General features: G+C 53.4%; 1 protein-coding gene across 1 annotated transcript in view; it reads right to left on the bottom strand.

The window, feature by feature from the left end:
- The window catches only part of LOC129331781 (probable cation-transporting ATPase 13A5), a 45,858-nt gene extending 33,604 nt beyond the window's left edge, over positions 1 to 12,254 (bottom strand). Inside the window, exons 1-7 of the mRNA XM_054982287.1 lie at positions 12,177 to 12,254; positions 4,617 to 4,790; positions 2,729 to 2,869; positions 1,281 to 1,351; positions 1,101 to 1,181; positions 762 to 831; positions 353 to 487 (exon numbers count right to left, since the gene is read on the bottom strand). Coding sequence (XP_054838262.1) covers positions 353 to 487; positions 762 to 831; positions 1,101 to 1,181; positions 1,281 to 1,351; positions 2,729 to 2,869; positions 4,617 to 4,790; positions 12,177 to 12,239 — 735 coding nt within the window. The 5' untranslated portion in view covers positions 12,240 to 12,254. The remainder of the gene's footprint in view (positions 1 to 352; positions 488 to 761; positions 832 to 1,100; positions 1,182 to 1,280; positions 1,352 to 2,728; positions 2,870 to 4,616; positions 4,791 to 12,176) is intronic.
- Positions 12,255 to 12,641: the final 387 nt, after the last annotated feature.

Here is a 12,641-nt window from a genome sequence, read left to right as displayed (position 1 = left end):
AAGGGGTTGGGTTGCAAGTCAGTACTCTGCTGGTTCGAATCTCTCTACTGCTATGAACTCTTGAGCTGGCCTCAGCTCCCAGATGCATTGTGGGGGTAATGATAACACTGACTTTTTCACCTCTCTGAGTGGGGCACTAATCTGTCTAGAAGAGTTGTTGTTGTTGTTGTTGTTGTTACGATGACAATGACGCAGCCCTTGCCCATTCCCACATGCTTTGGCAGAGACCTAGGGGCACTGCTCCCCAAGTCAAAAGGGGAGGCCTCCAACTTGCCCTCTGGACAAAGGCAGGAGGAGCCTCTTATCACCAGTTTGCAGGGGACAAAGATGACCAAGAGATCAGCTGACGTACCTGCCGAAGGTCATACACAGTGAGGCCAATGGAGATGACGGACAGGATGATGATGGCGATTGAGTATTCGGTGTAGCCTTGGGCGAGCCACAGGGTCAGGGTGAAGGTTTGGAACACGTAGAAAGGGTTCAGAATCTACAGACACAATAGAGGCCACACAGTCACGGGACGGCTCAGGTGACATGTGGCGGCTTCAGCAGGCCCCCAGAAATGACCACTACAGGCAGCCATTTCTGCAAAGTCATAGTTCTCACAGCTGTTCTATGCCCCAATCCGCCAACAGGACCAGGCTGCATTGCAGGGTCCCCAGCGACCTCCATTGTCGGAGCACCTTTATTACAGAAAGCCCTTTAAACCTTTTCCACGAAGCTTGTAGGTTGGAAACGTTGTTGGCGAAGACGTCAGTTACCTCTTTAAAGAGCAGTTTCCAGACGGGTCGGATTTCCACTTCAATGGTGTTAGGCCCACAAACCAACCTCCTGAGACAGAGAGAGGAGGGAGAGAGGACATGGTTCATGAGGGGAGCGTGCGTCATCTTTCCGCTGCCAGGGTGGGTCGGTGTTGGGAGAGGCTAGGAGAGAATGGCCCTTGCCTGAGGCCACCTAATGAGTCTGGGGCTGATGTGAGATTTGAGCAGGGGGTGTCCCGCATATTCTGGGGGAACTCATGAGTGGATTCTCCAGAAGGGATAGAGGGCCCGGAGAAACACTCAGATCCAGCTGGCTAGACTGTCTGCTGGGGGACTTACTGGAAATCTCGCTCTTGTGCCGTCAGCCCGTCACCAAACTTGCGATGAATTTCATAACAGGTGTTTCTGTCCTCCAGAGACCTACAAAAGGGGAAATCCAAGGAAAATGACAGTGCTGCCAGAGACCTTTGACCACTCTCAGCTTCCCGCCAGCAAGTCAAAACTCAAGTCAAAACTCACCCAATTCTCTGGAACTGTTTTGCTGAGATGTTCCACACGTAGCGTATTTTTTGTACCTGGATGTATCTCACCTACAAGAGTGAGGCACAAAACAGCCATCAGGAATAACCAGATCTAATCCCGGGCTGCTGCTGAGTTCCTCCCCAGCTGCAGTCTGGACTGGATTTGGGCTCTCCAGATGGGACGAGGACTTATGGGCATCTGAGGTGGCTCCCTGGGCTCAGATAATGCCCTGCTGCCTGTCAGGTTCTGGATGACAGAATACAGCAGACATTATAGCAAGACACAGGTTCTTGATTAAATGACTTTTATTCAGGAATCAGTTCTTTTCATATTCACGTCCAAAGGTCTACTTAGGAGCAAGTAGCTAAGTAGGGCTAGTAGAAGTTTGACAAGAATGGCAACATAGGAAACACACATCCCTTTTCTACCTGGCATTTCTTCCCCCTCCCAGTTCCCAAACAATTCGTTGTTGTTCTATCTGCGTGAGAACACTGTGCATATTTGTGCTATCACGTAAGGAAGGGAGAAGACACGTCATAGTCTGGAAGAAAGATTTGGAGTTGTAAATAGACAGCCACCTGGGAACGTGTGAGAACCCCCTAGAAGACTGGCAACAGGAAATGGAATCATACTAGGCAACTAAGCATACAGAGTTATGGCAATCGAGCATATCCTTGACAAAAGAACTATTGGCATGGATGAACGGGTACAGTCAAACATGACACCGCCATGCTAGGCCCTTGTGTCTCAGCAAAGAAGGCTGCCTCAACAAGGGGAGAGGCATCTGCTCAGGCTGCCAACCTCCAGGGGACCTTTAGGAAAAACAGATCAGTTCTTGTGGAGAAAACAGCTGCTTTGAAGGATGGATTCTACGGCATGATATCCCACGGAGGTCCCTCCCTTCCTCAAACCCTGCTCTCCCAAGGCTCTACCCCCAAATCTCCGGGGATTTCTCTGCGCAGAGCTGGCAGCCCTGCCCTGTACCCTCCTCCATTCTGTCATGTAGATACAAGGAAACACACGGAGGAAAGATCGATCCCCACAGAACAGACGGCAAACAATTGCCAGGTTGCTCAGGGGCCCAAATGGTGCCACATATGTACAATCTGCGATCTTTCCACGTGCCCACTCTGCTGGCTCCAAAGGCGACAAAGACTGCTCGGTTTCCAGCATGCACCTGTACAGTTTGCCAAGGTCTGAGGATGTCATGGGTGACTCCACTGCAGGGGCCTAGAGACCCTTCGTTCTGCTCCGCATAGTGGAGTGGAATTCTGGGGGAACTGTGCGTTGGGGGGGGGGCAGGCCATTCCCACCTCTAACCTCAGGAAGAGAAGATGAGGCACCCTCTTCCATTCTGGAGCTGCGTAAAGGAGTCAGGGGAAAGGCCCCTTCGTCTTCCTTCCTTCACCCCGTGGCGTGCAGCTAGCCCCGCACTAGGAACTTACTCTCATTTGTGGCTTCATTATGGCTTTTGATATGACGCAATCCTTGTCAGTACCAAAGATGCGACTCGGCTTTTCTGCGCCCAAAAGTTTCAGCAAGTCAATCCAGATCACCTTCTTCCGAGTGTATCTTTGAAACTCATCCTGGGGGGAAACGTTCACATTCTTGGGATGCAGATCTTAATAATGGTCTGTATCTATGTTAGGATCCCCCTCTCCATTTCAAGGACTCCTGAGAGCCAAGCTACAAGTGACGCCTGACACAGGTTGGACACTTGTCAGCTTCCCTCAAGTTTTGATGGGAAATGTAGGCATCCTGGTTTTACAGCTTGGCTCTCCCTTACAGCTGCAAGACCAGGATGCCTACATTTCCCATCAAAACTTGAGGGAAGCTGACAAGTGTCCAACCTGTGTCAGGCGTCACTTGTAGCTTGGCTCTAAGTGGCACGGAGCTTAGAGGATGAGACCACCCAGAGAGGGCCAAGAGAAAGACAGCAGGCTGCAGAAGCCCCTGCATATATTTAGTCCAGAGAAAAGACGCTCACGTGAAGAGAAACCAGATTGAGGCAAAGCTGTCCAGGCTTTCCCATCATGGGACAGTCGTTTTCTGCAAGTTCTCAGCTTTCACACAAAGAATTCTGCAGAGATGTATTGTCGAAGGCTTTCATGGCCGGAGAACGATGGTTGTTGTGGGTTTTCCGGGCTGTATTGCCGTGGTCTTGGCATTGTAGTTCCTGACGTTTCGCCAGCAGCTGTGGCTGGCAGCTGTGGCTGCTGTGGCTGCCAGCCACAGCTGCTGGTGAAACGTCAGGAACTACAATGCCAAGACCACGGCAATACAGCCCGGAAAACCCACAACAACCATAATTCTGCAGAGCCTCACGAAACATTGCCTCACTCTTTGGGTGAAGCCAAGAGCCTTGAAATGGTTTCCAGGGATGGTGCAAACTTCCTTCGGGAGGAATAGGAGTTTCCAAATATTTGGAAAGTGAAAGAGAGAAATCGAGATCAGGATCAAGAAAGTCCATCTATCAGGATCAAGCAAGGATTCCCATGCTAGGGAGGTCCACGTCCGTTAAAGATCCTCAGGTTTTGAAAAACTAATTTAGGTGTTCCTGCATGGAAGAAAGGTTGGGAAACACCGCACTAGACTTTGAGGGGGGGTGTTGGAATATAGCAAAGTTTCGTGCCCAAAGAAGAGAAAATGGTCCTGTTGGGGACAGCAAGCTCCAGCTAGACAGGACTGCGACAGCAGTGCCTCCATTCTAATCAGGGACTTTTCCTGATCTGTCTCCAGATTGCTGCTGTAAGAACAACATCTTTCTTCTCCTCAGCACTCTCTAGAAATATCTCAGATATCACGGCAGCCAGGTTATTTTTTCTCTTTCCTATCCAGTTAGTTAGTTCTGTTAATAGACCTTTTCTTACATTTAAATCAGTTCAGGGTCCATCTGCTGCACAGGCAGTCTGCCAACACTTCTAACCAGTCAAGTCTCAGCAAGAATGGTTCTGTGTAATCACACTTTTAGAGCTATTTTCACTCTGAAGGTAACAGCCCTGGCTTTAGGTACTCGGCAACAAATATAAAAGAAATTCTATGCTACAATGACCACAATGGTACATGAAGACAGTGGCTCACATCGTGCCAATCAGTCTGTTCTTGCTACTGACATTCCCTCAGGCATGTCCACATTTTCAAGATTATCTATGCTGCCAGGAGGCTTAGAAATTTAAAAACCAATACAAAGACATTCTAAAGACGCAGGTTCCTAAACTGAGCGGCACATCACATCTCTCACCTCTGAGGAGGACAGAGCATACCAAACCTGGCCATACAGAATACACAATGTCCATAGCAGTGACCCTGCCCAAGGGAAAGAAAGGGACATACTGTGGCTCTGAGCAGCACAACGTCCGCCTCTTCCAAGTCACATGGCACGCAGTTTGCCCACACGTCCCAGGCCGGCTTCCAGTAAAAGACAAGGAGGAGAACTCCGCAGGACAGGATGTACCCAGCAACGCACGCAGCCCTCCGGAAGCCATGGGTCTTGTAGCCAAAAATCTCCTGCAGAGAACATAAATTGATGGGGGCATGAAGGATCGGAAGAGCAGAATTGCGTACCATCTTGGACTGGCATCACCCGTGGCACGCCCTGTCGTCTGAGTGTGGAAGAAAGCCGGGCCAGCAGCTACCTGCTCCAAGAGCCCTCTCTCTCGATAACCAGGGGCCTCCCAAACAAGCCAGCAGCTTTGCGGGTAGATCAGTTGCAGTTCTGGGAGGTCTCCAGGCTGCAGCTGGAAGCTAGTCATCCTAACTAGGGTTGCCAAATCTGGGTTGGGAAATTCCTGGAGACCTGGGGGTGGAGCCTTTGGAGAGCAGGGTTGGGAGAGGGGAGGGTTCTCTCTGGGGCATAGGGTTGCCAACCTCCAGGTGCAGCCTGAAGATCTCCCAGAATTACTTCTGATCTCCAGATGACAGCGATCAGTTCTCCTGCAGAAGATGGCTGCTTTGGGGGGGCGGGGTGTAGACTCTATGGCATTATACCCCGTTTAGGTCCCTTCTCTCCCCCAACCCTGCCCCTCAGGCTCCACCCCTAAAATCTCCAGGAATTTCCCAAATTGGAGTTGGCAGCCCTTCTGTGGTGGAAGGGCAGAGAGACCACCCTCCAGAAGGCGGCCGTTTTCTCCAGGGGAACTGATCTCCGGTCTGGAGAGCCTCCTTAATTGAAAGCAGCAGCCACGGCCGCTTGATACCTGTCGTGGTTGATACCCGCCATTCTGTTTCTGAGGCCCTAATCCTGAGCGCACGTGCCAGGCAGTCAACTTTGAGCACAGCAGCATTTATTTCTGAGCAAAGCTGTGCAAAGCCAGGCTATCTGAGCCGATCGTGCGCATGTTCGCTTGGAAGTGATTCCCACGGAGTCCTGTAACCGGCCTGCAGGTGGGGCCGGGGGACCTCCCAGATTTACTGCCGGCCTCCAGACTGCCAAGCTCCGTTCCTCTGGAGAAAATGGCTGCACTGGAGGGTGGCCTCTGGAGCATTACACCCCACTGAGGCTCTTCCCCTCCCCAAGGCCCACCCGCCCCAGGCTCTGCCCCCAAATCTCCAGGAAATTCCCAAAATGGAGTTGGTAACGCTAGCAGGTCCCCCCAGCTTGGCTGCGGCCTTCCTCACAGGGCTATAAGCAAGCAGCCCCCCTCAGCCAATACTGAGGCCTTCTCCTTCTCCCCCTGCCTGGCAGGCCTGGTTTTCCTGCCATGCCTCCCCCCCACACCCCCATTCCCTCCTGGACTTCTGTCCTTTCCCGGTGCCCCCCAGGCCCCCTCCTGCCCCCCTCCAGACGAACGCACGTGTGGCAGGCGAGGCTCCCTCTCGGGGGCAGACGGAGCAGAGCCCCTGTTGCTACGGGTGACGGTCAGGAGTCGGCCACGGCAACTGCCCGTGTCTGCTGACAACACCCTCCTCCCAGCCCTCGGCCACCGGGCCGCCCGCCTGGCATGCCCCCGCTGCCCGCCATGCTCCACGGAGCCACCCTGGCTGCCAGCAGCTACAGCCGGGCCTGGCTGGGCCAGGGCGCCACCTCCCACCTCTAGAGTGGGCCTTGCTTGCTGGGCAGGCCGGGGCACCGCCATGCTCCGGCCCAGCTGGCCCTGGGCAGAGAGGGGCCTGGGCCTGCTGGCTCCAGGCTGGGAGATTCCTGGAGATCTGGGGGCTGAGCCCGGGGAGGGCGGGATTTGGGGAGGGGAGGGACCATAGCAGGGTATAGGGCAGGTCTTGAAGCCTGGAGATCAGCTCTGATCCTGTGAGATCTCCAGGCCCCACCTGGGGGTTGGCAGTCCTAGAGGGGACCCCCCGCTCCCCAGCGATTCAGCCACGGTGGGCTGCCATCCCCCTGCCCTAGGGTTGCCAGCCTCAGGTAGTCGCTGGAGATCTCCCGGAAGTACAAGGGATCCCCAGGTCACAGAGATCAAGGCCCAGGCCCAGGGTAAGGCCCAGGGTAAGCCTGATCACCACTTCGAGGTCAGGAAGCCATTTCCCCCAGGCCAATTTGGCAGGGGATCCTGACGGTGTTTTGCCGTCTTCTGGGCATGGAGCAGGGGGGTCATTGGTGTGTGTGTGTGGGGGGGGGTATTTGTGAATGTCCTGCAGGGGGTTGGACTAGATGATCTTGGAGGTCCTTCCAACTCTATGATTCTATGATTATACCCCTGCTGAGGCCCCTCCCCAAACCTGTTCTCTCTAGGCTCCACCCGCAAAATCTCCAGGAATTTTCCAACCTGGAGCTGGCAACCCTACCCTGGCCTTCCAGTGGTGACACTCTGGCCAAAGTAGGGTTGCCAGCCTCCAGGTAGTGGCTGGAGATCTCCCGGAATTACAACTGGTCTCCAGGCCACAGAGATCAGTTCACCTGGAGAAAATGGCTACTTTGGGGGGGTGGGCCCTATGGAATTATGCCATGCCAAGGAACTTTCCCTCCCCAAACCCCACTTTCTCCAGGTTTCATACCCCAGATCTCCAGGAACCCTAGGCCAAAGCCCTCCTCTGGGTTATTCAGGGCTGGCAACCCCCTTAACAGCTTTCAGAACTGCTTGGTTCACATGCAGATGTTACACACACACACACACACACACACACAAATAGGGTTGCCGTCTCCCTCGTGGGAGATACCTGGAGATTTGGGGGTGAAACTTGCAGCAGGTGAGGTTGGGGGATGGAAGGGGCCTGAGCATGGGGTAATCCACCCTCCAAAGCAGCTATTTTCTGCAAGGGACCACCTGATCTCTCTTGTCTGGAGGTCTGCTGTGAATTCTAGGAGACTCCACCTGGATGCTGGCAACTCCACACACAACACTGCCCTTTCCAGAGTCGAGGGCTGCCGTCCCCCGTCCCCCCCACTGCCGCTCCCCTGGCCAGCAGGAAGGGAGGCATGCGCAGAAAGCATACATGCATGCTTCCATGGCATGGCACAGACGCTGCTCCCAGCATGACTCATTGCTTCGATGTCACACCGGAAAATAGCCATTATCCAGCGTGATGGGTGAGCAAGGGGGTACGCACCTGCTTCTACCCTCCCCCCCCCTGTCTCTCCCATTTGGCCCTGGGGGACCTGGCAGACCTGCCTGAGTCAGACCCTTGGTGTATTGACAGGGTTACCAACCTCCAGGGGGAGGGGGCCTGGATATCGTCCATGACGATTTTGTTTGTTTACAAGATTTTTTGCCTTGCCTTTCTCTTCCCACAGGGCCAGCAAAGCAGCTAACAAATTTAAAACATACAAATTAAAATGTCTTCTTAAAGGCCATTCAAGCCAACACATAAAAGCATCAATAGAACAATTTAAAACCAGAATGTAAAGTAAATACAAATGATAAAATCAACAGTTTAAACATTGGGGAAGGAGGAAGGATCATTGCGGGAACACCAAACGAAACCAAGAAGCCTTCACCCACTGGCAGAAGACAGCTCTGGAAGGGGACAGGCGAATCTCCTCCCCGGTGGGACAGTTCCAGAGACTTTGTGCCGAGGCCCTCTCCTCAGTTGCCACCTGCTTAATCTCAGAAGCCGCGGGCACCCAGAACAGGGCACCAGTTCCAAGTCTGGCTGGACGGATGCTATGAAACTGCATATCCCTGCTGAGCTTCCTCCCATCCCCAGACTCCACCCCAAACCTCCAGGCATTTCCCAATCCGGTGTTGGCAACCCTAACCCTATCAGAGCCAGTTTCCGGCTCTTCCTGGCAGTGGCTCTCCAGGGTCCCAGATGGAGAGGAATTTCCCTTCCCCTCTAACCTGACCCTTTTGACTGGAGAGGCACCTGGAGTCCACATGCCAAAGCTTCCATTTTCTCCAGGGGATTGGATCTGTTTTGTCTGGAGATCCGCTGTAATTCCAGGAGATCCCCAGAACCAACCTAGAGGCAGTTAACCCTAATGGTCTACAGTGTTTTCCTGTCCTCCATTTCGGCCTCACAACAACCTTTTGAGGTAGCCTAGGATGAGCAAAGGTGATTGACCGAAAGTCACCCCATGGCCTTCCTGGCAGAGTGGGGATTGCAATGTGGGTCTCTCCAAGCCCCACCCCACACGGGCTCTGAAGCACGCCCGAGTCTCAGGGCCGGCCCAAATGCTCAGCTCCATTCCCTGAGATGCCTGCTTTGCGCTCTCTTTCTGCATCGGACTTGGAAGCTACCCGCCTGGGGTCGTGCCTTTTTTGGTTCTGCCTCTGTCGTTTGCTGCAGGTAGAGGCCTTCCTCCTTTCCCAGGAGTTGTCCACTGCTGGAACCTCTGAATAACCATCAAGCAACATTTGGCGAACCTTTTACAAGGAAGCACAAATCCTGCACAAGTGAGCTAGAAACTGGCCCAACTCTGCTGCTGGAATGGCCTTAGCAGGTAGGAATCTAGGGGGCTTCGGCTCTCCCTCTGCTCTGTCGCTGTGGTTGGCAAAAGAGTGGCCAGCCACGGAAGTGGAGCAAGAGGGAGCAGCCCTGTCCACATTTCCACTGGGCTATAGGAGGGAGAAGGCAGCCACAGCGCCCCCCCCCCCCCCGTCGCCAGTGCTGGCTTTCTTCTGGAGAATGGCTTGGCCTGAGCAATGGCCTGAGGCATCTTCCCGTAGGAGGCAGCGAGAACCCCCCAGGCCGCCCACCCCAAACCTCTACACTGCCCCTTCAGACGGTTAGGAACGGCCTGCACAGTCAAGCTGCCACAGTTCTTTGCTTTAACGGTGGTTTTCTAGTAACTGCTGAGTTGCCCTGCTGATTGGAGACTACCTGCGTGTCACCTGAATAAACCAAAGTCTTGCTAAAATAAGCATTGCTGTGAGCACCTGTGTTTGCAGGTGGTGGTCCTGGGCATGACCTCCCACAAGAGGAGGAAAGGGTCTTTCCTCCTACGCAAGACTGAGCTGAGTAGCAGCGGTGGTGATAGCAGAGAGAAGCCCCTCTGAGATGCTGCGAGATGTGCGCATGGGGCAGCGTCACAGAGCGGAGCCCTTTTCATCCTTTTGCTTATCAATTCCTGCCCCCACCCAATCTGTTCCCCCTCCTTAAGGAGCAGTTTATGCTTGTCTCTTGATTGGAACAGCCATGCGGTAGCCCTGGCACAGGGGCAAGCACCTGGAGTTTGCCAGCCACTGACGGGCACCTGGCAACCCTACGTAAAAAGCAGATCAGATTCCGCCTTTTCTTTCCCTTCGGAGTTGTGTGCTGCAATGCAGATCTCCTCCTCCACCCCACCCGCCTCCAAATCCCTCGGTAAACTCCACCAGCTCCCCCCACCCTTGTTCTCCGGCTTGAAAGCGGAGCCAGTTTCAAGACCTGCTTACCAGGTTGCTTACAAGCTCTGAGCAAGTTCATTTGGCGCACACAGCCAAGGTGGAAGGAAGCCCAACAAGCCAGAGACAAAAGAGTGACTCCGGACTGTGCAGCCCCGCCTGGTGTCGGGATTGTTGCATTAAAGGCCTGTCTAGAACGGCAGACAATAGCAAATTGAATGCACCTGGGTTGTGCCGAGATTAGGTTGTTCCTCCTCCTCATTAAGATAAAGGAATGGCATGGGCGGGGGGAGAGTAGCTAGTCGACGGCCAGGACGAGCTTGGTACTCACTTGTTTAGTTAGTGTTAGCCCAAGTTAGAGTTGGGTCTTTTTCCTTTTGTTATTTGCCATTTCTGTTGTGGCTTTTATTGACCTAATAAATAACTATTTTGCCTAAGGCTTGAGTGTCTGACTGCTGTGTGCAGGATCCTCCAGGCTGAGAACCCAGAGACCCAGGGTGGGTCTCATGTGAAACAGGGAGGTTCACTCCTCTAAGTGCTGCTTGGAGCCTAGGGCAGCTGTTAGCAGCACCCAGGACGGGACCAGAGGGTGTACCTGCCCTTTACAAGGCCCAGGCGGCAACGATGATCAGAACAAAAGACGACAACCATTATTGGATGAGCTTTCAGGAGTCACCAAGCCCACCTTGTCTGCTAGATATCATGTGAGGGAAAACTGTACTGGGAAATATTATGGGGAGGCTGGAGGAAGGGAAGGGAACAAGGCCAGGTGCGAATTCTGCCCTCCCCAAGCTTTCCAAGTATAGGATTTACTAAGACAGCCAGACGGAGCCTGGATCGCTCTGGCGCAGGCAGGCCTTGCGTCTTTCCACAGGGCTAGAAGGCTGCCTCGTGCAATCTTTAAGTTTTATTCATTTTTATATTTATAAACAACTTTTCCACCTAGAGGTGTTCAGAATCATTTACAACAGAAAAAATGAAACGGTGTCTGAAGAAGGGAGCTCTGACTCTCGAAAGCTTACACCCTGAGTATCTTGTTAGTCGCTAAGGTGCCACTGGACTCGAATCCTGCTATCGCAAACATAAAAACCATTCAGTGAAAAAAGATTGTGAAGCCTGCATAACTAGAAAATAGGTGGTACAGGTGGTACACAAGCAACTGTGCTTAGATTCCTGCAGGGCCAATGGAACGCCTCTGGTAACTCTTTCTGGGCAGGCCCCCCTCCCTTTCTCTTGCTCTTCTCAGCTTGTGGGTGTGTGTGTGGGGGGGGGGAGGTGCTGTCTGGGACAAGGAGCTCCTTTGGTTCTCCCAGAGCCAGGTTGCTTGAGGTCTTGCAAGGAAATTTCAGCACATTGAGCTGAGCCTAGAAGCTTACCAGAGAGGTGGCCATAAAGCAGAAGCGCGCCAGGGGGTAGTCACGCAGCTTCATTATGGACAGATGTAAATGACCAGACTGTCTTCGAGAGCAGCCCTAGATAAAAGTGCCTTACAGTAGTCAAGTGACAAGGTTAGAACAGCAAGCAAAAGAGTGGCCAGTCCTTAGTCCCTTTCAAAGTGTACAGCTGCTCTGTTAGCTGAAGGCACACTGGCCTGTGACCACCCGAGCACTGGCTCCAGGACACCCCCCCACACACATACATGCTCCTTCAGAGAAGAGAGAAGCCATCATCTCAGAGCCAGCATTTCCCTGCTGACCCACCCACCCCCTGCAGTGGACCTCTTTGGTCTGGACTGAACCTCCTTGTGCCCGTCTCATCCAGCCTGTTGCTGAGCTCAAACACTCCTTCCCTGAGGTCTTTGCCCCTCCTGGTACAGATGGAAAGCAGAAGTAGAGGCTGGCGTGGACTGTAATCTGGTCCTGCACCCCCCCCCCCATCCACAGCTGACCTCACCTAGCACTTCCACAGAGCTGTTAAAAGAGGAGACAGAAACAGCTAAGAATGTGCTAGGAGCCCTCTCCTGCCTGTGTTATTCTGAACAGCGCACACAACTTGAACCAAGAGGTGGGTGAAGATTTGCCAGGGACCTTCAAATCCAGCGCCTTTCCTCCCTGCTTCTCTCTGAGTCCTGCTAGAAACCAGCTGCCTGGCTCGGGGCTCCAAGCAGGGACCGGAAAGGCATATCACTTGAGACCCCGAAACCTCACCCCTGGGTGCCAGGGAAAAGCTGACTTACCGTCTCATCCTCCTTTCCCTCACTGAGCAGGGCATGGTGATTTGCTGGGAGCTTTCCCCCCATCCAACTTGGTAGCTGTGCTCGCTCTTGGAGGGATGAGGAGATGGGGTGTAGCTGTGGCTGATTAGAACTCAGGCCAGAGACAATCTTCCCCTAAGTGCTGCTGCTGGCTGCTTTAAGCATCGCAGAGCATGCACCCGCCTCCTTGAGAGCTGCAGAAACCTGTTGAGCCTCTTTGACGCTCTTATGCAAGCTCCTCTTTGATTTCCCTTCCTGGTTGGAGTCACCCGAGAGCTCCCCAAGTGAGTGACTGCCCTGGCCAGCATGGTGTGTGCAGGGGGGTATTTGTGGACACCGCTGTGCCCAAGACCGTCACAGCAGCCTGAAATGCCAGGAAAGGGGTGGCTGGCACATGTCATCTGTTGAGCTGCTGTTGTGATATGTTCAAGGCACATTATCTGTGTC

The sequence above is a fragment of the Eublepharis macularius genome, chromosome 6, assembly GCF_028583425.1.
Source record: "Eublepharis macularius isolate TG4126 chromosome 6, MPM_Emac_v1.0, whole genome shotgun sequence".
NCBI lineage: Eukaryota > Metazoa > Chordata > Lepidosauria > Squamata > Eublepharidae > Eublepharis > Eublepharis macularius.
Note: the sequence above shows the minus strand (reverse complement) of the source record. Positions and strands in the feature narration are given on the sequence as shown.